A 25,893-nucleotide genomic window follows, 5' to 3' on the forward strand; every position below is an offset into this window, starting at 1 on the left:
CACTACAACCTTGATAAATCCATTTGTTCAAACGGTTAAGAGCCAACATCACATTGCCACTAGAGGTCAGTAAGATGCCACACATTCGCTTCTCCCAAATCGGAGCGTTCTTTAAGTACGGTGCATTTTTCAACGAATTACGTTCAAGATATTCAATAAACATCTTGGGTTGTAAGCAGTAACCCAAGATGATTTACCAATGATGTTGCATTTAATAACTAACAAAATAAATACATCGCAAAGTGATTTTATTCCAAACATCCCATCAACCACACACGGTCATTCTGGGAGTGCACACATTTCTATCAGCCTTGCTTGAACCAGTACTGCACGTGAACTGCCAGATATTTAAAGGCAAGGACCCCCTCTATTAATAACTAAAAATGCAATTAATGTTTTGCTGCTTTAGTTGACTAGACTAAGAGAAAGACTGCACGTGAAATGCCGACTAAGGCTTGATTAATATTCCACAGGTGGTCGTAGACGAGACGAATCCTGGCTAAAGTGAAACGCATTCTAAATTGACATTACTACCGAGATCAACACTTCGTGTGCAGAATCAATTTACAATATTTAAACTAATATCACCATTCATGTCTCAGCATGTCGAATTCTTTATGGGGCCCCCTATTAAGATCACAACTTTAGACTTGTTTACAACCAATATTCACAGATCACACACAAAGTGAAAGCGCTAACCGCTGGCAGTGAGTGCAGCACAAACATAAACTCGCCACGGTCGTAACACGGTCTTACAAATTACAGTACAGTATATGTAAATAGGTAATATTAAAATAAACGTTTTTAAAAACACGCTTTAATGAAATGTACCGTACGAGCAATGGGAAGAACTCCACGACTCCAGGAAGTGGCCCCGAAGCTTGCCATAACGTAAGGGGCCCTTGGCCAATTAAAGCCAACGTGAGTTGAGCGTGGACAATAAGACCCAAGCCGCAACATATAAAAAATAATGTTTAAAAAAATATTGTTTTTTTATGATAGAATATAGTATTATAATAAGTATGACGTAAGTGCACCACGTTTGCAGTCGATACGACATTGGGAAGTGGGTTAAAATTGAGTTACAAGATTTGAGGTTACGACAACAGAGTTATAAAAGTGCGTAAATAATAATAAAAAGGCTGACTTTTAGGGTACGGTAATGGCTCATCTACACATCAAATGGCATCGTCGTGCGTATTCTGGCAAGGAGGTGTTATTAACTAAGGTGGCGGCGAGTGCTTCTTTGTTCCGAGTTTGGAGAGCACACGCACATGTTGACACGTAACCACGCCGAGATGCCACGTTTGCGTCATTTGCAGTGCCCCTGTGAACCCACTTCTGGATCGCAGGCCTCCATTCTCCACGCCGCGTCGGTGACCGGGGGGGTGGGGGGGGATTTCTACCGTGCCGCATTCACCACGCTAAGTCAGTGCGTGTCGGTGAAGTGGCTGGGGCTGGTGGGGGAGGAGGTGAAAGGCTCAAAGCCAGTTCAGATGAAACTCGCCACTGATGTTAGCCGGGAATCAAAACATGGAGGATGGTTTAATCGTACAGCGCGCGCATACTATGTTTGTATTTTATTTTACCAGGTATGGCCCACTGAGCTATATATATCTCTCAAACTATTTTTAGAAGCGACCTGGTCACAAATAATAGCTCGACGAACGTGGCTTATCTTGTGGAAACGTAAAGCAGCCAAATGCTCTAAACCAGGGGTGGGGAACGTCCGGCCCGCGAAATTATTTGGTATGGCCCTGCCAAGGCAACCGCAGGCGGGACTCGAAATTCAATAAATCTAGGGGCAAAACCTGGAAAAGCAGTTGCGAGTAGCAACATCATCAATACCAGTTAAACATCATCACACGCCTCGCCAAAGAGAAGCAGTTACAGCCATCACATTAGGGGCGAGTTAATTAAATGTTTGACCAAATATAACAGGCTAATTTTTAGGTTGATTATTTTGTATGGCCCGCGAATAAATATCCAAATGGCCCTTGGCAGAAAAAAGGTTCCCCACCCCTGGTCTAAACGCACGTCTCTAGATGTGGAGGGAAAACCCGGAGGATCCGGAGAAATCCACACGACCACGGGGACAGGGACACGCAAATCCCAAATATATAGTGCAGGCGTCAGGGTCGGGATCGAACCTACGACCTCCTGTATACCAGGCGAGGTAGTTAACATATCCTAGCCACCGTGATGATGAGAGACACGCAAACTCTAAATATACAGCAAGCGTCAGGGTCGGGATCCAACCTACGACCTCCTGTATACCAGGCGAGGTAGTTAACATCTCCTAGCCACCGTGATGATGATGAGAGACACGCAAACTCTAAATATACAGCAAGCGTCAGGGTCGGGATCCAACCTACGACCTCCTGTATACCAGGCGAGGTAGTTAACATCTCCTAGCCACCGTGACCGTACACCCACTGGAGGAACCACTAATCCACGCCGATGTTTGCATACTCATGGTGGAAATAACGCGCAGGTTGAACTAAAACTTCGGCGGTCAAGTGATAAACGACTGGAGGTCAGTTCATTCATTACAACAATGCTTTATTTTTGTACGTGTTCCATTCGCGCGCGCCAGTGTTTAAAATCAAAAACATTACGGGGAAAGCGAGCCCCCCCCCCCCCCCTGTGAAGGCGCAACAACATCATCACAGGTGGTGGTCGACGTTGACAGGCAGCACCTAGCATCATCGCCACCGCAACCCGAGCTCGACTGCACAACAGGTCGGGGATACTGCACGCAATGGCATTTGTAGTGACACAGGCTGTATCACTCATTCATCCTCGCGTGCCGCGTCGACACGTTTAATAACAACAAAAACCTGCATGAAGCGAGCCAAAGCACCTTTGTTTAATATCCAATTACATTTCGATCATAAGCAGTTGTTGGTCCACGGTTGATCATGGCCAAAGCTGGCTGTGTCGCCGCTCCTTCCGAGTTGGGGGGGGGAGGGGAGATTCTCGATTATCGGACTAATAAAAACAATCCGCAGAAATTAGAGACAAAATAGGACATTTAGAATTGCACGAAATGTGTTTTCTTTTCGGATCTACGTGGAACATGACGTCACGGCAAGATGCGTCACTTCTCGTGTCCACTCTTTTCCTGCGCGACCGTCACTGTTGTCCACACGAAGCCGTGTTAAACTAAACACTGGTGTCGATCGTCCGAGGGGGGGGGGGGGAACAAACCACACATTGTCCTTAAAAATCCCGACATTGGAAACCCTGTCCCCACTTTCTACCCTGTGACAGCCCTACCCGCTACTGCGCGGTAGATGAACCCGATTTAAACACTGATCGAGTCCGGTTACAAATATTCAACTTTGGCAGGTTCTCCCAAATCCCCGACCCTTGCGATCCTCCACCCAATCGCCTGCGCATGTTTAGAAATCTCAATTCAAATATAAAATAACTCGTTACACACCGCGTGCACATCAGCGATTCGGAGAGTGGGATACATACGTAACGCCTCTTAACTTGATTTGACTCAATATTGATGTGATGCTTTCGTGACTGCAGGAAATCAATACTCTTTGGTTCTTTCGGTAAAGTCACTTAGGTATAAAATAAAATAAATCACGACGTTTCGGGCGCAACGCAAGTGTACGGACCACTTGCGTGGTGATTTATTTTATTTTATACCTACGTGACTTTACCGAAATAACCAAAGAGTATGGATTTGACTCGGCACTCTACCTCAAAAAAGTACGTGTTTAACAATCATCAGACTCGTGCAGCGGGTAACAGTTTTTTTTCATGAAGGAGATTGTTAAAGACGGACAGGTGCCACCGTTGTTGGTTGGTGGCGAGGACTCGTGCTTTCGTGACCCTGGGTGGCAGGATCGATGTGCAGAACGATTTAGCCTTTTCGTGGTGGATTTAAGAGGCATCGCTTTCTGAAACCTTTCAGATGTGCATCAAGTGGAGCATGTGACGCACTGTGATTATACACGTTTCACTCTTGATTGCATTATCAAATTGATGGCATTTTGAAACAATACATTTCAATGCAAAACTGAGCATATACGGTACATATCAGGCACTGACACAGAACACTCAAAACGCTGGCAGTCTGCTCGAGAACACAACATAAATTGCAAAGTCCATTGTTAAGAAAAGCAACAATACATCAGAACCCATAAATTATAAACGTTCTTTGAAAGTGAGACTGTTCATCTTTTACGATAAACATGACATTCATAATGAAACAAAGCACATACAATTAAAATCTGAGCATGCTTCCCAATAACTTGCTTTCACGGCATGCCACAACCAGTCCGCACTGGTTTCCTTGAACGCAGTCTCCAGGTTAACATGCTATGGCAAGCTATGCGTTCCCACTTTCAGATTAATTCAAAAAGGTATGAAAATTGAGTGAAGATTTTTTTAAAATGTACGTCGAAAATGAGCCAAAAACATGACTACATGACTTTACCGAAGAACCAAAGAGTACGACACCGCTGGAAGAGACGTCACTTTCATGATGTTACTTCTGTGCTTTTCCCACGAGAAATGGTGTCACATGGCACCTATGACATTACTTTTGTTAGCACGATTTAAAAAAAAAAATCTAAGTTAGTAATGTCAATGATCTGAACGTCCCAAAAATATGTCAAGTTGTCCTTAAGAATCCAAAGATGTTCAATCTGAAACCGATTTCTACTGCCAGCACCACATTAAAATGCAGTTCTCGTTGGTTCGATGTGCAGCAACAATTACAGTGGTTATCGTCACGAGAAAACAGTCTGCATCCCATATTTACCCAAAGATCACACACAATCAGCTCCCTGTAACCATTACTCACTAATGAACATTGTCATAATATAAACGGGTTAATTAAATGGTACCTGGTCCCATCTAATACTTGAAAGGCCATTTTAGCTGCATCGTCATCCATTGTAGGTACACCTGGCCCACACACAGAGTATTTAATATCAAGGCTGGTTGATGTCATGAGATGTCAAGTAATGAGATTTGCTATCAAAACTGTATTACATTGTAATTATATCTGCATGGCGATCAATATTACATACACCAAACCTATCTACAGTGAGCCTGTCATAGGCTACTGGTTGAAGTTTTGTATATACTGTCATTAAAAAAAAACTTGCTATTTCCATCATATAATATACTGTAATGTAATAAAAGGCTTAAAAAATGGTACTGCAAAAGTATTGTGGGTTATTTGTATGGCTTAATTTGTAACATAATGGCTTGATGTAAGCCTATGCCGAACACTACTTGAAAATATTTGTCACGATTTCCCTTTAACTGCTCACATTATTAATTAAAATTAATACAGTGGGGGGGGGGCAATTATTTCTGGCAATTGTCACCAGTGACTTGTTCACCATGAGCAACTAAGAAAACTCACAACAACAATGGAGGTAACCAAGCCAATAGAAGCAGAATGCGTTTTAAAACTGACACATGATGAGCACATAACGTTAGTTGCCAGAGCACACACTATGTGACCCGATTCAAAGTTGCCATCCAAGTTTCTCACCGGTTAAAGCATCGATGAGATGCCGAGATTCGGGCAACTGTTTTGTTTTACAGTTTAGAAAATGTTGCAGCATCTGTAAACAGAAAAATGTTGCAGCTACTGAGACCATTGGTGGCAACAATTGCCCTAAAACTGCCCCAGTGGATCATTGTGGCTATCAGTATTCTGCATGTAAATATTCACCCCGCCTCCACCTTTCCTCTCCAATCCCCATTGATTCGATACATTGTCACGATTCGGCATTGCAATTCAATTATCTTTTCTATTGTTTCTCATTTCATTTGTCTTCTTTGTCGGCCTAAATGCGATATCATAGCAAAAAACATACATCATAAATAATAGTTCAATGCACCTGTCATGAGCATAAGAATCAGTTTAAATTTTTTTCTTGGGTTGCGACCTCTGAGGTTTAAAAAAAAAACAGGACATATCATGGGAAGAATATCTATGAAGATTATAGGAGGGCAGAACGACACGCAAATGTATTGCCTTGAGCAGTGCATTATTATGCAAAATGGGAACTTGTAATGACTTGCAGATTTCTCAGGGCAGCAGCGACCTCAAGAGGTCGATCCTGGGAAAACCTAGGACATGGTGACAACCCTAATGCATCCCTTAATGCCAAATTGGTTGACGCTGTTCCACAGCTAAGTGCGTGAGAACACTCGGTCAGCGCTAGATTCAATATCACGGTTGCTGAGCCATCTCAAAAGTGCATACGAAACTATGAAATTTAAGTGCAACCAACGTAATTATCTCGGGCTGCAGCAGTGTGTAATTAATTTAAATTTTGAGTTATATTCTTCTTAAAGTGTTTCATGGAGTGGGGGATTTTAAATGAACGAACGCATACACACCAAACCATGATTTAATATCTGGCACTGCCTCCGGACTAATAAAAAATTATTATTTTCAGTTAACCAAATTTGAATCCACTCCAAACGAGACACGCAAATCTGGGTGGATTCAAAACAGCAGCAGCAATGACAACAGCGACATCGTCACGTGGGTTGTCATAACTGCAGAATCGTCGCTGAAATACCCAATACGAAGGCACTTGACATATTTGCAATAAACAAGAAATGTAAGGTGGGTAGATAGAATACCATTATTTTACAACAACTGAAGGCTTGTACATTTGTTCCGTGGAGTATATTATATGTAATAAAAAAAAACATTACAGTCTCAGACAGAGAAGAGGTTTTTTTTTTTCAAGAACAGTACATAATGCCAATGAGTGCGTTCCAAAGCCGGAAGGCTATAAGCCGTTATGCGCACTTGCGTGTTTTTTTTAAGTTATCTTTCAGTAAAAAAATATATACGCCTATCAGTTCGGTAGTACATTACAACAATATTTGATGCTTTAACTTTGTTTCAACTAAAAAAAACTGACAGGCACACAACCGGGAAGTGAATGTTTTCAGAAGGAAATATTTAATATGTGGACTCGAACCTAACATCAGTGCACTCGTGTCACCACATGATTGTTACGTAAAGATTGGGCTTTTAAACAAGCCTAACATTACCTTGCGTCCGAGTCTACAACATCTCATTCAGAAACCATACCCCAACTGTCCCATACAGACCGTAGCTACTCCGGTGACCGTGGTGGTAAATAAACACGCTCTCCATTGAGCATTCACCTGTGCTCAATTTAAATAATTGTACGTATTTAAAAGGAAACATTCCTCATTGCAATTTCAGAAATTGTGTATCGCCAGATAGGCACGGTGGTAGAACAAATTGATTGCAATCGGAAGTTTTCGAGTTAAAATTCCGTTCGGGGGTTGACTCAGCCCATCACCCCTCTTGGGTAGGGTAACATATGTACCACCTTGTGGGGAAGGCAACAGTGGAATTTCTACGGGCAGACTCGCCCCTGCCATCGGTATAAGGAATTTCCACCACTGGCTCAGAGCTGTAAACAATATATTAGCACTACCTCAATGCTTATTTGAGCAAGTAATCACTCAGAATTTTTTCTTAAATGCCACTACACAGTACGGAGGGATTTTTTGCGGGGTTTTTTTAGCTGTATATATATCTCTCTCTGTTGTGTTTTCGGATAATGCCATGTGCAATCTGCTCCAGCACGTAGGGTGAAACGTCGGATAACACGCCAAACGCATGGTACAACCCACAAACACAACATAGAACTGATACTGAAAATAGTATCAACATTTTAAGTGCTATCCATCGCAACTGTTTTACTTTCACAGGCTGTTCCTTCTGGCGAATTGCCCGATGATGCTGGATGTAATTACCAGCAAAACGTCGTACTCAAATTTTAAATGATGTTGATTCACTCTTCAACACACCGGTGGGCTAAAGTAGTGAACTATTTGTCTTTCGTCAACGTGACACATTTTTTTACTGTTTGGCCGTGTCGGGTGGTGGAGGGTTACGACACAATTATAAATAACGCGATCTAACCCAAAAACCTTTATTATGAATACTTGGTGTATGTTCGTCGAGTATTATTTATACACTGCGGTATTTCAAATACCAATTAGGTAAACACATTTCCAAACAAGGAAACAACTTCAAATGCCACGTTTCATTAAACAAATACTAATCAAAATGAGAGACAAACTTAGACTGACATTATTTTTCTTCACTGTTATAAAATACCATATGGTTAGCTCTGTGCTACAGCTTGAGATGTTTGACTTTAAAAGTCTAAAATATTTTGCTCAATTATTGAATATAAAACATATATAATTTATTACTGATATATAGAGCATAAAAACTAAAAATATTCAGTGTATTATTAGACATAACCCCGTTGAAAATTCGTCCAATTATGAAAAAAGGTTAAAAAAAATTGTATCTTTTACTATTCTCCGAAATCGAGCTCCCACACAATTACCATATTCTCCGCATAATAAGACATATTCTTCCCCCGTTTATTAAGGCAAAAGTTGGGGGCGTATCCTGGCAAGTGTGTGTGCGCGTCTGACGATTACGTCTTACTTTGCCAAGCGTCGTACAATCTGGCGAATATGGAAACACCGCCGTAACTGGGCCAGGATCACTGGCAGACTTTCCACAAGGAAAAAAACTTGAACCAGGGCTCACCCAGGGCCCCTAATGCTCCTTGAGCTTGTTGTGGTTGGAGTCCTCGAGGTGAGGGGCGTTCGTGTCGGCCGTCCGCCACATGGCCAGCGAAAAGGCTGCGATGAGGCCGAGGTTCAGGCCCACGGCCAGGCCCAGAGCCGCCATGGACTGTGTGAAGTAGGAGGCCTCGGGTCCCACGTTGGTCAGGAGCCACGCACGCCGCAGCCCCATATCGGCCGCCACCGCCTCCAGCTGCACGTGGGTGCCCAGCACCGCGCTCACGTGGAACAGCTGGTGGCTGTGGCCTGCAAGCGGGGGCGAGGCGGGGGGGGGGACAAGAGGACCACAATGAAAATAAAACGAGAACCTCACAACAAGACAGGAACTGCTGATGGTTTTTGCATAACGCACAAAGGCCAAGTGCTTTTTCAACCTTTTTGAGACTTGTAGTTTGAAACGCGTGGCTTTCCGACCTATTCACTGGCATGATGTTTTTTTTATTGTCATTTACAGATTATTGTTGGCATCAGGCAAAATGTAAAGATGTGGGTTATCAATGAGGTTACCATGGACGATTCTCTTAAAGTGGCATCGCACTGCTCTAAGAGTTCCTCATGGATTCTTTATCTCATAGCACAACGTGGAAAGCATGGGTACATAATTAAGGTCCTGCCCTGCCACTGTTGGCAGAAGGGCCTGAAGTGGAGGCAGCTCCAGTAGAGGCCTCTGGCGTCCTCTGGTCTAACACCATTTAAGACGAGGCTCAAAGGAAAGCTGTCTCTGGTGTGGACCAATCAGTTTCAAAGACAATGCATATAGTATGTTTTTTGTTTGCATTCTGACCACAAGTATTGTGGTTAATGCAGACATGTGTTCTAACATCTTAACACCTGTTTTGCTGCCAGAAAAAAATGGGAAAACCTATTCTCACCGATGGTGCAATCAGCCAGTAATTCCGGGCAACGACCGAATTTACACACCGTCTAGTCTCACGAATTCATAATAAAGGTTTTTGGGTTAGATCGCGTTTATTTATAAATGTGTCGTAACCCTCCACCACCCGACACGGCCAATCAGCAAAAAAAGTGTCACGTTGACAAAAGACAAATAATTCACTACTTCAGCCCACCGGTGTGTTGAAGAGTTAATCCACATTTACAGTTTGAGTACGACGTTTCGCTGGTAAATACTTCCAGCATCATCGGGCAATTCGCCAGAATGGTAAAGCCCTCGCTTGCTCCCGGTTTTATATAGAGCAAGCGAGGACTTTACCATTCTGGCGAATTGCCCGATGATGCTGGAAGTATTTACCAGCGAAACGTCGTACTCAAACTGTAAATGTGGATTAACTCTTCAACACACCGGTGGGCTGAAGTAGTGAATTATTTGTCTTTTGTCAACGTGACACTTTTTTTGCTGATTGGCCGTGTCGGGTGGTGGAGGGTTACGACACATTTATAAATAAACGCGATCTAACCCAAAAACCTTTATTATGAATAATATTGGTCGCGAAAGCCTACGTGTTAAACTAGTCTCACGAAGGCAGACAGATCTGGCTGGCGGCGTTAACGCGTGTTGGACGAGCCCCTTCGAGGGCGGAAAGCGTTCTCGGCACGTACACACCGACATAGTCGAAGCGCCCAGGGAGAAGACGCTCGGGGAGGTGCATGGAGAAGAGGCACGCGGTGAGCACAGCGAGCAGGATGTGCGCGTAGTGCCACGGGAAGGTCTCGTTTTGAGAGCATCCTTCGCCCGAGCAGAGGAGCACCTGCAGCAGCAGCAGCAGCAGCGGCGACACGCACGCACGCGCAACCGCACCGCTCGCTCAGGCGGCCGCGTCGTCAAGCGTCACGGCACAATGTTCATTTCCGCGATACGACGCTCAACACTTTGTAATAATAGGGGTTTTTTTCCCCCTTTTTTCTGGCAACAAAACTGGCGTACGCCTTTTGGCGTCATCTGGTCGAGCACCAATTGGGTCGAGGCTCAAAAGAAAGCCGTCCCTTGGTGTGGACCAATCAGTTTCAAGGACAATGCATCATATTATCATAGTGTGTTTTTTGTTTGCATTTTTACTGCAGGTATTGTGGTTAATGCAGTAACATGAATCCTTGTAAAAAAGGTTTCAGTTTTGTTGCCAGATAAAAGGGGAAAAACTCCTATTATCACATTTTGGTACTGGCAAAAGAGGTCTAATGATGCTCAACACTTTGTTCGTTTGCTACAAATGTGCGATTGTGCCCTACGGTTTGATTGAATTAGTGGACTTTTGTGAGGATCAGTGTGTGGATGAAGGTGATCAATGCATTACATTTCGGGAGAGTAGTGGCACAGTGGTTTCGTGCACTGCACTACGAACCTGTCAGCTTCGGTTAAATTCCTGACCTAGGCTAACAACAGTGGTATAATAAAAAAATCGTTTATTCACACATTCAAGTAAGTCAGAGCAGCCAACACGGTGGAGAAAGGTGGTAAGGGCTACAACACATCGCCAAAGGGGAGGAAAGAGAAGGGGGGTGGGGGGTCAGATAGTGCTGTTCTAAACAATATAATGGACGGTTTTAGTTTTGCACAGTTGTTAATGCAAATTGCATGTCACAATTGCTGAGCAACCACAGACATTCTGGTGGGCAGTCAGGCAGTGAGCTGGTGCCAACAAACGCCCAAGCTCTGCAGTTTTCTATATATCAAGATGTTTATGCCAAATAAGAGGGGTTTTTTTTTCTGAAACCGTCTTGGGCTCCGTGCCTTCACCAACCCGCACTGACCAGTGTGGTGAAATATGGTCAAGAAAACTCCCACATTTTGATTGTTTCGATTGTATTAAATCCACATTGAGCAGCATCCTTTGTGAGTGAGCCTGTCCAAATACTTAAGTGCTATGTATCATACATTCAAGAAAATATAATTAATGTGTTTTTCTCCTGACATACAGATCAGAAACACAGACATTGGCGAATATAATGGAACAATCTGAAAAGTGTGCAAATATTCATGGAGAGGTGTATGCTTGGATTAGCACAGATAGAAGAGGAACACACGGAGTAGAGAATAGGTGCAGGTTAGAGACATTATATCGACCGTGAAAATAAGTGGGCTTGGGCAAGGCCGTTGGTCGAGACGAACAGTGAAGTGCCAGCCAAAGGATGGAACGCGTCCCTGAGGAGGGCCCACCGTGGAGATGGAGCGAGTAAATCCATACGTGTGCGAGCTAGATGAATTGTTGAAGTGCAAGACCGTGCGAAAGAGGTACAACTTAGGGAGTGGTTCATCCAGGAGTGGATCATGGTAGATGATAATTATGATGATGGTAGAAAGGAATTGGAGACCTAGATAGAGTACTGATGTCAAGCTATGTATGACCGATGAACTTTGATGTAGGTCAAGAAACCATGGACAAATTGTTCAACGTGCTAATCCTAATGTTGGGGCGGTGGTGCAGCTTTCAACTTGACATCCTGAGATTGATTTCCGGCTGTGGCATTAGTGGCTAGTGATATCTGAAACAGTCCTGGGCCCCATTTTTACAAACCTGTACTGACCCGCGTGGTCAAGTATGACTCGCATGCTGTGAGGGAGACTTTAATTCAGCAGTGGATTGTTTGGGGTTTTAAATACCTCTGCAAACTATCTTCCCATGTCCAGTTTCCTGTGATAAGATTAGGGAATAGTCATGTACAAGTTTTGTCGCAAGTGGAGTGGTTGTTTTTTGGAGAGGGGAGAGGAGTTAAAACCATGGACATTTCCTGGTATATCCACTCTGCAGTGTGTCTCATTAACGTCCCTCCATTTGAACTTCGTGATGCGATGGACGTGTTGGCAAAATTTATCTCTGCGAGTGTATCCACAGTCTGCTCTGCAGTGCAGAATGCGAGAATGACGAACACAGCAATATGTGTGTACCTGCTGCATATATTAGTAATGCCATCACCTACCCTGTAAAACAATGGAATGTTGTCGAAGAGATATGGGCAGAAGAAAGCTAAAATGCGAAGAAGTTTGCTAAAATGCGGTTGATCAAGTTCCGTGAACCTGGAAAGAAAAGAGAATCACATATTAGTAATGCCGTTTATTTCATCCATAAACATTCTTGATGTGTTTTTTTATTCTGACATATCTCACATATTAAAGCACAATGATATATTTAATTGTCTCACAAGCAGAATGGCACAAATTTATCAACTGGTTTGACAGTGTGCCAAGGTCCTGGTGCCAGCCTTTATTAACAATAGACATCACACTCCTCTCCTTACAAACAAACGTCAGACTCCGCTCTGGTGATTCATGAAAATAACGTATTTGTAATTCTGTTCACAGCAGCAGGCACACAGGAGAAGAAACGCCGAACAACACGCGCTCAGGCTCAGTTCAACGTAATCGCTCATTTACATCTCCCTGACACGGCATGTTTACTATTAACTCTCAGCGATAAATATGAACCTGTGAGACTGCTGCACAGGTGAACGGTGTCCAACTTGAAATAATGCATGCTGTGTCTGGGAAGGAATTGCCCGGGTTGGGGGTGTGGGAGGAGTAAATCTCACAGGACCACAAGCTGGATGGGTAGCACAGTTTTTTTTGCACTTCAAAATATATATTTTAACGATAATAACTTTGGGACACTTGATGATATTGTATAGGATACAATTGTGAGAACTTACCAAAGCTGTCCGCGCAAGCAAAGACAGAACAAGAGAATACGTAACGGAATATAGCTTGAATTTGTAGATAATGCAGTGGCCCAATTTGCATGCATTAGTATGCACTAAATGGCACACGCCAAGCGAAAGACACATTTCACGGTGTGCGGCGCCATCTGCTAAAAGCCGTACGTTTAAATGAACAGTGCAGGGCGAACTGTATTAGAGCTGCCACTTGGTACGTCACTCTGTCGTGACTATCCGGCACTCTGAGCTAGGCTATAATCTAAAGGAATATACGGGAACAATTGCGTTTCCGTAAAGTGGGTAATCTTGGATGTGCTGTGCCATCTACACCATTCTTCCGTCACAGGGTAAAAGATTTTGAAAGGTCAAACCAACCATTTTCAAAGTGAGGCTCCGATTTGGAAATGTATTTTTAAGGGAACGTTCACAAGCTCTCGTGTACAGCACCATCTCTTCTATGAGATGAGACGAAGCTCTGGTGTACGGCACCATCTCTTCTATGAGATGAGACAAAGCTCTGGTCTACAGCACCATCTCTTCTATGAGATGAGACGAAGCTCTGGTCTACAGCACCATCTCTTCTATGAGATGAGACGACCGAGAAAGCTCAGAACTTTAAATACCCGGTGTGACATTTTTTTTCCAGAGCAAGTCGCAGGCAGTCCAAAGAACATTGTTGGACAAACCCAGGGGGACTCATTTGTGCGATTGTCCCTTCCTGGAAACCACTGGACTTCCTTAATAAATCTCAGGAGAATCCCTCTAAGATTTAAAGCTTTCGTGGCTGCAGGGATTCATATTCTTTGGGTCTTTCGGTAAAGTCACGTAGATAGGTTCAAAGAAAAAGTTTTTTGTTATTTTCTTTTAACCTATCAACGTGACTTTACCGAAAGACCCAAAGAATATGAATCCCTCAAAGGTTCTGTTCTTCTATTGGGCTCCACCCTGCATCCACAGCTCTCAATTACGGTGCCGGAAAACTGCCACAGCTCATCACGATGAATATCTCTGACTACGTCAGTGGATTATGTGCTTATTTAAAACAAAAACGGCCATTGGGCAGCGTGGACTGACATTCATCCTCAAATCCTCACCATCTGGTGGCTGAACACTGAAAATAAATGGGCAAACAGCAGAAGAGATGTAATCCATACTTATAAACTTTTTGTTGTAACCACCATGCTCAATTTATCCACGGGCCTTTATGTCTGTACATAATCCAGTAATTACTATATCATCATTATTCTCTCTGGGTTTTTTTTATGTATTATGCCCAAGAAAATAATCGTCGTTCTGGTTGGGCTACACAAAGCAGTCGCAGAACGCTGGCACGGCAGGGGGGGGTTGGCATACCTTGAGTAGCATGCCAGCGACGTGCAGAGCAGGGTGTTCATTACGGCCGTGGGTACAAAGTACGCATGAAGGGTGCCGTGCACCCACTGCTCAGGGAATATGTACGCGGCATATGCAATACCAGAGCCTGAAAAGGATGATGGGCAGACGGAGCAGCAGGTGAGTTGCTTTGGGACATTATTTTCCAGACAGCCTAAAAAAGTTTTAATATATACGGGTTTTTTTTTTTTATTTTAAACATGCAAGCTGCGCTGAAGGTTATTCCCGAGCGAAATTTGTCGTGCTGTGTCAAAAATGTGGCCTCGTTATGCCCAACTCGATTGTGAGGTTTGTACGTTTAACAATAAATTAGACATTTGTTAATCTACTGCTGAATGAAGGCCTCCCTGTACCGTAACGTGTTGGTTGTGGAGGTTGTGTGACCCATACTTATAATCATATTGGTTGGTGCAGGTTGGTAAGGGGAGGAGGACCCAGATCTGTTAAGGATATTACTCGCCACTTATGTTGACCGTGGTCAGGAATTGAACTAGTCGAGTGGCCGCGTTCGCATCGCAGTGTGATAACCCGCTGCACCACCGTTCCACCGCAATGTGTGTATAACCTTTATCAAATGAATCATTTGGCGGGACCCCATGGGGTCCCGCAAAAATCAGGTCAATAATTATTATTTTCCAGTCCGCCCACTCGTGATCCCGACAGCAACGCGCCGCCCGCCCAGACTCGCCGTGCCAACAAGCGCCAGCAGCAGCAGCAGCAGGCGGCGATCAACACGATGGGCGCCACCCCACCGGCCAAACGCAAGGCCGGGGGGCGTCCGCCGCAGTCGCGCGCGGCGACGACGCCCTCCAGTCAGCCGTCGATCCTCAGCTTCTTTGCCAAGGCGAGCCCGCCCCCCAGGCAGTGAATTTAACGTGTTTATGTAATTTTTCAACTTTTTACGAAACTTAGTGCCCCGAGTAGCTCTCGACGAGGCCAATCGATTGACCACCAGTTTTGTTGTTGTCGGTAAGGCAGCAAGACTCGTGTCGCTACGCGGTTTTTCCCACCCCGGGGCAGTGATGGGACCCCGGGGTCCCGCCAATTGCTTCAAATGTGCAATCGCTGCATTGTTTATATTTCACCTACTTTCCAGATTAGAATTTAAAGCCAGGGTTTTTCGATTCCGTGGCAGTATTCCTATGGACACTGGGGAGAAAGCAGAATTTCTGTCAGCTCCACGTTGGCAGCCTGTTCCCACATTATAGGTCGTGACCTTCCGAAACTTGGCATGTGCTCATTGCCTTTTACACCAGCTCCACGTCTGAATCATGACCACTCATTAACTTGGACAATGTATAATTCATAACGTCTTAAACATTAATTTAAACACAAGTTTCAGTACCTACTGTGTTGAATGCATCCAAGATCATTGTAGTTTATTTATTGCTGGAAATAACACCGTACACCGCATATCTACGAGCGATACGGTTGCAAGTTTTTTCAAGAGCATGGATTGTGTTCAGCTTGCTAGACCACTTCCAGACAACGCTGACGAAACACATTCTCTAATGTCTCGCATGCGTTCGTGTTGATTCACACAAATAAAACCTACAAGCAATCGTTTCTGTACTGAACTGCACTCACACATGATACACATTATCCTTTCTACCAACACAAAGACACCGACTTCAAAGACAGAAACATTTCCAGTTCGTTACCTGAGGAACGTAAAAGAACCCAGCAAGCACAGCACGGAAGGCTCTGTATCTGACATCCTATAAAAGCCCCGGGGCAGTCATTAATCAGTGTCCTTTCTCACAAGCATCAGGGTTTTGATCTCTCCTCAGACTCGCACTTTTACAAGCGTACAGTGGCTCTCACGGGCCATGTATTCATTCCCACATCGGTGGTGGAGCAACGAGAATAGCCATTTGATTCACCTACCGTGCGATGAAATGATTGCGTGCGATCGACGTGCCTTCAAAATGTGAGTACATTTCTACAGCCAAGTAGGTGGACGGAGCAAAACACTTCCGCGGTGGACGTCCACCGCGGAGACGGAGCAATGGTAATCGGCAGCGGTTTGGAGAGTCCATCACCCAGCAGTGGATTCACCAAGGCAGATGATAATGAAGTAAAAGCAAAAGCCAAGGCGTTTGTAAAAATGACTCCAAATTATTTGGATTTGCTCTGCACTAATCCCACGGTTAATGTGCTTGTCATAGAGCTGCGACTCCGGCTTGGTGCTGGAACCCGGCGTGATAGTGCACCGACTTCATCACTCTCGCGTGTGTCATTACACCAGGACAGACTTGCCCGGGTCAATTCGCGGGCTGTTTACACGTTTGTCAAATGCACCCAAACCAGACGAACAACAAATTGACCGCCGTCAGCAGGGACAATATTATTGAAATGCAGTCATTTGAATTGCCCTGAATCCTTTGCAAGTCATATATATTTGACAAGGCACCACATTACTGCATCACCTTAATGCAGCGTATACATTCGATGTATCATAGCCAATCCATATGCAATGACGTGCAATTCCACGGTATCGTTGCGGATGCCCTGTGACGAATGAACATGCCGCATCCCAGTTGTGCTTTCAGACAGATTTGCAATGCATCAGAATCGAACACACCAATCATTCAAATCGATGAAAGGATGCATTCATGATTGCAAATAGTTAGCGTTTGACACACACAGAACTGAGAAGCTCATCATGATTACTGCCTGCCGGCTACATCCCATTGCCCGCTTGCAGGCTTGTTCAACCTGGACAACACAGAGACAGCTGCCACTGGGGAAGGGGGGGGGGTTCCCCGAGGTTAAGCTACAGCACGGCATTGGAATGGCTGAGATGAGATGTGATGTTTAGGCGCTTTTGAGTTGCTTGTGCATTTAAGCACACTTTCAATAAAAATAGGGTCAAAATAACTTACAGCCCTGCAATAACTTTGCTAATGGCACTGCTGGAGTCAGGACCTACTCTTCGAACCGGGCCGATGTTTTGGCGGAGGTGAGAGTACTTTACCCACCAAACGCGCCCTGCCAAATCTGCTCATGTGGCACACACACATTTACACTGCTGGGTGGACAGAGACGGAATTGTGGTGGGGTGGGGGATTCCAGAATCTCGCGCAATCGTTTCAACTGCCGTGCCGGAAGATGGAGTTGAAGATGGAGTTGAACCGGCGAACGTTGTTTTGCAAGTCCAGTATGCGACCCATGAGAGCACGGCAGCATCCCCTACCCTCTCTCGCTCTCTCTCCTTGCAGTGTCCTTTCTCACAAGCATCTGCGAACGTGGCCCTCCACCCCTTGCATTTAGCCCTGTCCATGATGTTTACTCAAAACCTCTGCATTAGATGCTCCTCCCAGTTGCATCCATCCAATTGTTCCTTATAATTGTCCCGGTGAAAACGTCAAACTTGTATGTCCCTTCCCTACACGATGTATCGATGCAAATCCTTAAACGCTTCTGCGCGCAGCCCGCACGGACCTAGGCTGTAGAGGCTGAGCGCGGCGTAGTCGAAGAAGAAGCACACGTGCAGGGAGCGCACGGACATGGTGCTGAAAGTGTGGGCCAGACTGGAAGCCAGCAGGTAGAGGCAGCATGTGAACAGGTAGGCGAGCAGCGGCCAGGTGTACGCCTCTCCCAGGAAGTCGAGCGACTGCGAGAAGCCCAGCAGCCGCCGCATGAAGTAGCTGCGCACAGCGGGTCGCGCAGAGTCAATTCGCGTTCGCGCGAGTGTGGCAGACGGGCAACGCTTGCCTTCCTGCAGGGTTACTTGATTAACTTTACATTTATTTTCTCCCAATGTTTATCCCGATTGTGCGACCTGCGTCGTCGCACGAGATGGAGATTCCAATTCGGATCTCTTGCAGAGGAGTGTAAGAAAACTCTTTGTATCGGAGATCCGCAGGTGAAAATGGATACCACAGAGCTATCTCTTATACAACCAAGTGACTTGTGTTCCACACAGTAGGCTGCAAGCACTTTCCCACCCATACTGCTTTACAGAGAGTATTGTTCATGGGATGCTAATCAAACTGATATATTTGTTTAATGAACAAAGCTGGAATTTAGCCAAAGTAAATGCAGAACAGAAGTTTACATATATGTTTTTGTATTTAGTCAGTGGTGACTGGTCTGGGACCTTCAACTGACCGCACATGGTTTATTCGCAAGCAACTGTATGGATTAAAATTCAGGAACTCAACAGCCGCAAATTCAGCACTCTCAGCCACCCGGCCAACTCAGACTTTTGTTTTGTACAATTGCAGACATTCTGTGGTTACTAGTTGGAGACTTGAAGAGTAGAAACCCCATTAATTGGATGTCCCAGTTGCAACATCAAGTGCATATCTTTGCCAACAACAGATCTAATTTGAGAAACTATAACTTTTTCCTGAACATATGATCAATGAAATGCATTGTTGTGATTGGGTGTGTGTCCTTGCTATGGCTGTGTTTGAATTCTATAAAAAAACATAAACATCAATGCAGTAATTGTCAGCACTCAATTATATATCTCTGGTTTGCATGGACAGATGAGCATAGATGACTTTGCCTTTCATGATGAATTAGGTTTTGAAAAGCCACAAAATAGAATTGCAAGAAAAGTACAATTAAAAACGACCAATGAGTGAATCAAGAGCTGCTACCATGAGAGTGCATATGTCACCTGACCACTCAGGATTGTTTTTTTTTATTTTTTAGGCGTGCAATAATAATTTTAGAAAATGCATATCAAACCCTGCAAGTCACGCATACTCTTTGGTTCTTTCGGTAAAGTCACGTAGGTAGAAATGAAATAAAATTAAGCAAATCACGACATTTCGATCGCAACACAAGCAATCTTCATCAGGTGGGACAACCACAGCAAGAAAACGCTGAAGTCGCCGGGAGAGCTGCCGTGGCAAGAGGTTATATAGGTAAGAGAGGGGGGAGGAGGCACGGGGGGAGAGAGAAGGGGGGGGGGACGTGGGGTAGGGGGAGGGCCGCGTGAGCGCTAGGGGAAGAGGACGTGAGGCTGAGGGGGGGGGGGGAGTGGGCGGGGCTAGAAGTGGGAAGCTGGAGAAGAACAGATACAAATGTGCGAATAAACCGTCAGGTACGATGGAAACAACAACAAACAACAACCAGTTAAAGACATTACCTGGTTGATAACATCCTTCCAGTGATTTTTGTTTTATTTCATTTCCACCTACGTCACTTTACCGAAAGAACCAAAGAGTATGGATTCCTGCAAGTCACGATGTCAAAAAAGGTTGGGTAACCCACCAGGCAGGAAGGAAGTGAGTCCAGATGTTGAGCGTCTCATTTGTGAGGTGAAAGAGACTCAGGATGCAGTCAAAGGCAGAGCTTTTAGGGCATCTATAGCCAGAGATGATGCCATCTTCTTGAAAAGCCTGCGGACATAAACAATGAGAAAATGTGCACCAGTTAACACGCAGACATCTGAAGAGGTTAAGCTTAATTATTTTGTTACAATTCACGTAAAAACGTAATTAAACTGCTGAAAATTGTTATATCGCTTAATATATTTGCACTGTTTTCTCAATTCACGTGTTTCATTTACGACCGTTAAATACCTCGTTTGTGAGTTGTGAAATATTCCTGAAGGACTCTGGACTCGTTCTCTGCCGCTAGTGATGTTTGTCTTTTGTTGTTTTTGTTGTTGTTGCCATGCTAACGGCGCCACAGATCTCCCATGTAAAATAGCCTTCAATCTGGCTAAACGGAATCATCCGTGTAACAAATCAAATTAACTCTACACTCATATTTTTTTTTTAAGCCGTAAAAATCATCATAAATATGGAGCAACAAAAAATAAGTTATATCTGTATATATAATTTTTCCTTTTTTTTAAGAGCATGGGTCTTTCCAAATTATGTAGCATTGGGTGGGGGGGGGGGATTGCAAGGCTGGAGGGCCTACGGTCCACTGCTGGACATCGTCAAGTCAAAGCATGTTGGCTCAGCAGACGAAATAATATCACGTCGTTTACTCATTCTGTTAAGTTTAACATTTGTTCAAAACTTGCATGTAGTGTTGTAAAAATCGGCAGGAATTTATGTACTTGTGCAATTTATACTTATGTATTTTACTTGTACTTATTAATTTTTAGTGACTTGCTTACCTTTCCTATACTTTGCACTATCGTGTTTTTGTATTGTTTTGTTGTTGTTGTTGTTGTAACTTTCTGACCCGCCCCTATGGACATCTGTGGGAAAGAGCTTGATAGCTCACCGGATTTCTCCAGGATACATAAATGCTCTGATTCTGATAAAAATGTGGTATAACATTGACTGTGCCGTGTGGCACCCACCCATCTGTCTCTGAGTTTTTCCCATGCCACCCCCCCCCCCCTTAAACGAGATCACGTTCCATAATTGAGTCAATCGCACAATGTTGGCAGGTATGGCACTGCACTGAACAAGGTGACCATTGATTCCAGTTTTATCAGAATGGTCCCAATTTACAAAGGCCATCTCAAGCGTCTAATCTTGGCAGTGTGATCATTCATGCCAATACATCTCTATTGCATGTGTCACTTCAAATGTCGTATGTTTTATTTTATTTTATTCTGGAATGCATTCGTATCGTCTCCACCATCTCTGGAAATTTTCATTTCACAGACTTGAATCACTGATTGGCAATGTTGAAAGAAAACTTTTACAGTCGGAGCTGATAAAAACAGGAAACTTTCTCACCAGTAGACCTTAGTGCATTTTGCTTAAATGTATAACAATTTTATTTCGTTATTGTATTTTCCAGGGGGATTCCTTTGCACATGGCAATTTGCTTTGCTCTGTGATTATATAATTATCAGCAATTATCAGACATTGCTGATAATTATCAGCAATGTCTATTTTGCACTTCATCATTTGCATTTGTTAAAATACATTTTTTTTATCGCATTGCATTACCTTGCACGAAATAATAATTATCACCGTATTCTCTGGATTCTGAGACGCTCCGGAAAGTAGGACCCAAAGCAAACTTGTGCACGGCTGCCAATAAAGTTGTATGAATCCACACACATACCACATCATAAGATGCACCACTCACTTTTGCTTTAAGATACAGGGGATGGGTAGGGCGGTGCGCGTCTTAAAATAAATCCTCAGAATTCGCTGTTACAGTTATTGCTGAATTTTCCATTCCGTTCCTTTGCTCAAACCACATCGCCATTAGCTTTCAAGCCCGGTTCTAATTTTGCAATGAAGGGACGTCACCTTAAAGAGCTCTCACCTGATTGTAAATGAGGAACAGGCGCTGTCTATTGATGTTCTCATTGGCTGTTCGATCAAGCTTCACAACCCGCAGCGGACGAGCAAAGTGCAAAGCAATGTCAAACTCCTACGGACCGCCTTGCGCAGGAAGACCCCTCACACAGCTGTTGGCTTGACAAAGGGGCTGCACGTGTACATGCATGTGTCCGTGTGAATGATTCAAGGGGCACGGATGCCCCTCAACGCACGCACCTTAGGGACTTGGTGGCTGGAGAGTAGACGAGGTAGTCTGAGGCTTAACATGCTGTCGGTCCGTGTCTTCCACTACTGAGGCTGAAGGACTTTACTCGTCACATCCCTGGGCCAAAACATTTCCCTTGTATTTACATATATGCACAAGTAGCAAACAAACATTCCCCTCTGCTTGCCAGCGAGTTTTTTTTTTGGAACGCTATTGGTGGTTAAACATTGCATAGCCTTATTAGGTTTGCGTATACTCATATCTGCACGTCCCAGTAAGTATGTATATATCTATTTTAAAAATCTATTTTTTATTTTACCAGGTAAGGCCCACTAAGCGATGTAGATCTTTTTTTAGAACTGCTTTGGCCAAAAATGATAGCTCAAAGAAGTGGCTTATAATAGACATTCATAGCAGCAAAATATTCTAAATACCTGTTTCTAAATGTGGAGGGGGAAAAAACGGAGGACCCAGAGAAAAAAAATCACACAACCACGGGGAGAATATGTAAAATACAAATATACAAGCATCAGGGTCAGGATCGAACCCATGTACTCCTGCATACCAGGCCAGGGAGTTAACATCTGGCCACTGCAGTGCCCCTATATCCACGCTGGTTTAAATGAAGACATTTATTTTCAAATGTACGATAACGATGGATAACTTACCAGAGCAGTGCGGACATGTTATTGAAATTAACTGAACATTTCATAATACCTTTCACTTATCTCATTACTACATTTCAAATTAACTTCACCTACACTTAAATATTTGTTATATCTGCGAGCTTTAAAATAGAAATGAAGCACGTAATAATTACGTTATCTCTCATCGGATATAAAAATATATATATATAATTCCAGTCACCCGAGTTGGTGTGAATTATGATTTATGCAGGAATGCAGCGTAGGTAATTGATGGCGACGTTGTCTCAGTTGGACACAAACCTGCACAGATGGGCCCTGGTTGCTGGTCACCCTTAGGCTCGATAACAAATCGAGTTGGCGCATGTTCCACACTGATGGAGTGTCCTCTTTTTATCGCTTGTCAACTATAAATATTCATTAACTACAGATCTGTGTTGCATACAGTTAGGGCTGGATTTAGTTTGATGGGGGGACCATGCTATTGTTTTTCTTTTCAGGTGGCGGGGGGGGGCCCTGTTTGTATATTAATTTCCTTCGCTGTTTCACCACCGTTCAGGCCCGATGCCAAACCCTGCATAATTATTATTTACCTCGGTTGGTTCAATCCCTAGTTTTGCGGCAGTTTAAAAGGATGCGACATATGGAACAAAACGATAGTTTGTAAAACATAACTGACAGTAATACTCAAGAATAATGCTATGGCTCTGTTTACCAGATAACACTGCAGGATTTATCATGGTGCACTCGTATTGCATTTCGGCCATTACGAAGCAAGATGGATTTTTTGGGGCCTTAAAAATCCGAGGCAGTGGGCTGCAGCTCCTAAATCCCCCCGGGTTAATCCATCCCTGCGCACTGTCATTTTACCTTGGTATGAATAACTTCCTTTGACCAAATTACCCAAAGTGCATGGGATCTCATTCGATCTCAAAAGCTAAGCAGATTTTAGCCTGCATAGCACTCTTTGCATGGACGGCCATATGTACAACAGGCTTAATAGGCTCTGGACCTACGGTTTGGGCAGCAGGTGGCAGTGCGGCAACATTCATTATTGTACTGTACTTCTACGCTCACTCATCATTGCTTCCTCACTTTCACCAACCTGCGCTGACCAGCGTGGTGAACCCTGGTCAAACAGCCCCAGTGACCTACATGATGTGGGGAGCCCCTCACCCAGCAGGGATGTACATGTACGACTTGTTAGCTTATGTAACATAACAGGTAAGCATTGTAAATGACCAGGTAGTAAAATGAGTAATAGGGAGGAGGGGAGATGGCTCAGGGTCAGCCAATGCAATGGCCAAAGCACTGACCTGGCACACTTGAGACACTGGATTTAAACCTGGGTAAAACCATTCAAGATTAATCCAAGTTCTTAAGTTATGAGTTGACAAACTTAATAGTCTCAGCCCAATTAACATTCACTGGACAAAAAAACCCCCATCAAATGGAACTGTGACTTAATTGGCTCATTCAAGCTCTCCGAAAAAAAAACTGTTTGGTAGACGTTAAATACTGTTTTGCCGATATAAAAGTGCGTCCCTATTGTTGATTGAGAGGCAATTCTAACGTACGAGTTATGTGCTCTCATTTTCCATGGCTGTTCTCTGACACATGGTGGTTCACTTTTCACTGTAAGAGTCCATAATGAAAGTTTATTCTTCTCTTCTTGCATGGCACGGTTTGCCAGGTTGTGATATAAAGCAGTGGGGGGGGGAAGTGAAAAAACAAGTTACACTTGTAGGGCTGTGGCCAGATTTCCCAATATTGCATCAAGCCACAGCTAGCATGGAGACAACTTTGAGTCCCGTATCATTGGATTGCATCTTCTTGCACTCTTTGCGTTGCAATTGTTTTTCCTATCTCTGCTCGTTTGAAATTTTGTTTTGCTGTGATATCCGGAATCTAACAAAAGCAAATAATTAGCGATTTAAAAAATAATAATAATAGTTTTTTTGTTAATTCATAAACCGTCGATTCTCAAATGCACTATTCAACGTATCGATTGTGAATGTTAAGAAACGATTTTAATTGATGCAGATGTATGCAGATGTATGCAGGGCAGGTTAGGAAAATCATGCAAGGATTGTGGCAAGCAACTTGAAAGTTTGTCACAGTATGTGGCAAGAAGGCAATAGTGGGGTATTGCACGAGTGAGCAGATCTTGAAAGTCATATATCATGTTTAAAACTAAAGCATCTGGCGAAAGGAAGAAAGCCATGACACAATAATCTCTTGGCCTTGACAATGCTGTAATAATGTCTTAAGTTTCATGCAAAGTGCATCGTATGCAGTGCTGTTACAAGCAGCGTGACATTCTGCCTATCAAGTGTCATCCTCACAGCTGAGTGTTGATGTCCACGACAGATTCTTTCCATCTTTGGCAATCTTCGGCTTCCCGTCCAACTGCTCACATTGTCCCAGCAAACTGGCATTAAACAGGTAAAAACAAAAACAGGTTAATGAGAGACACGTAAACATGGCTGTACTTCTCTGAAATGAAGCTACACATTTTCCTCGAATCTCTCTCGCTGGAGCTACATGAGCAGGTGAACATTCATGGCACACTAGACTCCAAGCCAGATGAAATATTTCATGACCCTCACTTGTCTGTTGTGACGCCACTCTCCAAAAACATCCCCGTGTCCCCCGAGCGTTGGCCCAAGAGCAGCAGTTTCACTCGTTGGTTAATCTGGTCTTGATGGATGTTGCTCAAGACGGTTCTTAATCTGGCTCTGGGATCATCGTGGTGACAAGATGGGGCCGTGGGTGTGGGGGGGGGGCATGAACCTGCGCTGCGATTGCTACCAAATGGAGCTGGGCCACAACCCCGTGATGCGCTTGACCTACCGCGTGTGCTCATGACCATACGCCAGCAATGCAACGATTTAACAATTCATCAGCCAAGATTGATGAATCACTCGCGATGCAATACACTTGAAAAGTTTACGAACCTAGTTTTAGATTTGTATTGCTGAACTCATATCCATGACTCGTATTAGCCGGGACTCCTATTTTCCACAACAGCTGAAGGGTCCACAGAAATTCCTATTATCCACGGCTGTAGTCTTCCTATTATCTGTAATTATCCATGAGTTTTCCGCATCCTACTTTGCTGAACAGCTTCCAATTATCTGCACATTTTTTTCCACGGATAAAGAGGAATGAGTGCAGAAAA

The 25,893-nt window shown here is 43.9% G+C and overlaps 1 protein-coding gene across 7 annotated transcripts in view; it reads right to left on the bottom strand.

Annotated features, from left to right (window-relative positions):
* Positions 1–2,545: 2,545 nt before the first annotated feature.
* PAQR6 (progestin and adipoQ receptor family member 6) overlaps positions 2,546–25,893 on the bottom strand; it is a 31,096-nt gene continuing 7,748 nt past the window's right edge. For 6 of the 7 annotated variants that reach the window (XM_032953448.2, XM_032953449.2, XM_032953443.2 and 3 more), the window contains 8 exons: positions 25,058–25,143; positions 22,080–22,185; positions 19,873–20,000; positions 18,088–18,293; positions 14,605–14,731; positions 12,520–12,616; positions 10,208–10,352; positions 2,546–8,889 (listed from right to left, as the gene is read on the bottom strand). In XM_032953448.2, coding sequence (XP_032809339.2) covers positions 8,615–8,889; positions 10,208–10,352; positions 12,520–12,616; positions 14,605–14,731; positions 18,088–18,293; positions 19,873–20,000; positions 22,080–22,130 — 1,029 coding nt within the window. In that variant the 5' untranslated portion in view covers positions 22,131–22,185; positions 25,058–25,143 and the 3' untranslated portion in view covers positions 2,546–8,614. Of the gene's footprint in view, positions 8,890–10,207; positions 10,353–12,519; positions 12,617–14,604; positions 14,732–18,087; positions 18,294–19,872; positions 20,001–20,183; positions 22,056–22,079; positions 22,186–25,057; positions 25,144–25,893 lie in introns of those variants that run through there. The other variant, XM_032953451.2, reaches the window with a different exon arrangement.

Source organism: Petromyzon marinus, chromosome 13 (genome assembly GCF_048934315.1).
Source record: "Petromyzon marinus isolate PM22_M1 ecotype Great Lakes invasive population chromosome 13, UKy_Petmar_22M1.pri1.0, whole genome shotgun sequence".
Classification (NCBI taxonomy): domain Eukaryota; kingdom Metazoa; phylum Chordata; class Hyperoartia; order Petromyzontiformes; family Petromyzontidae; genus Petromyzon; species Petromyzon marinus.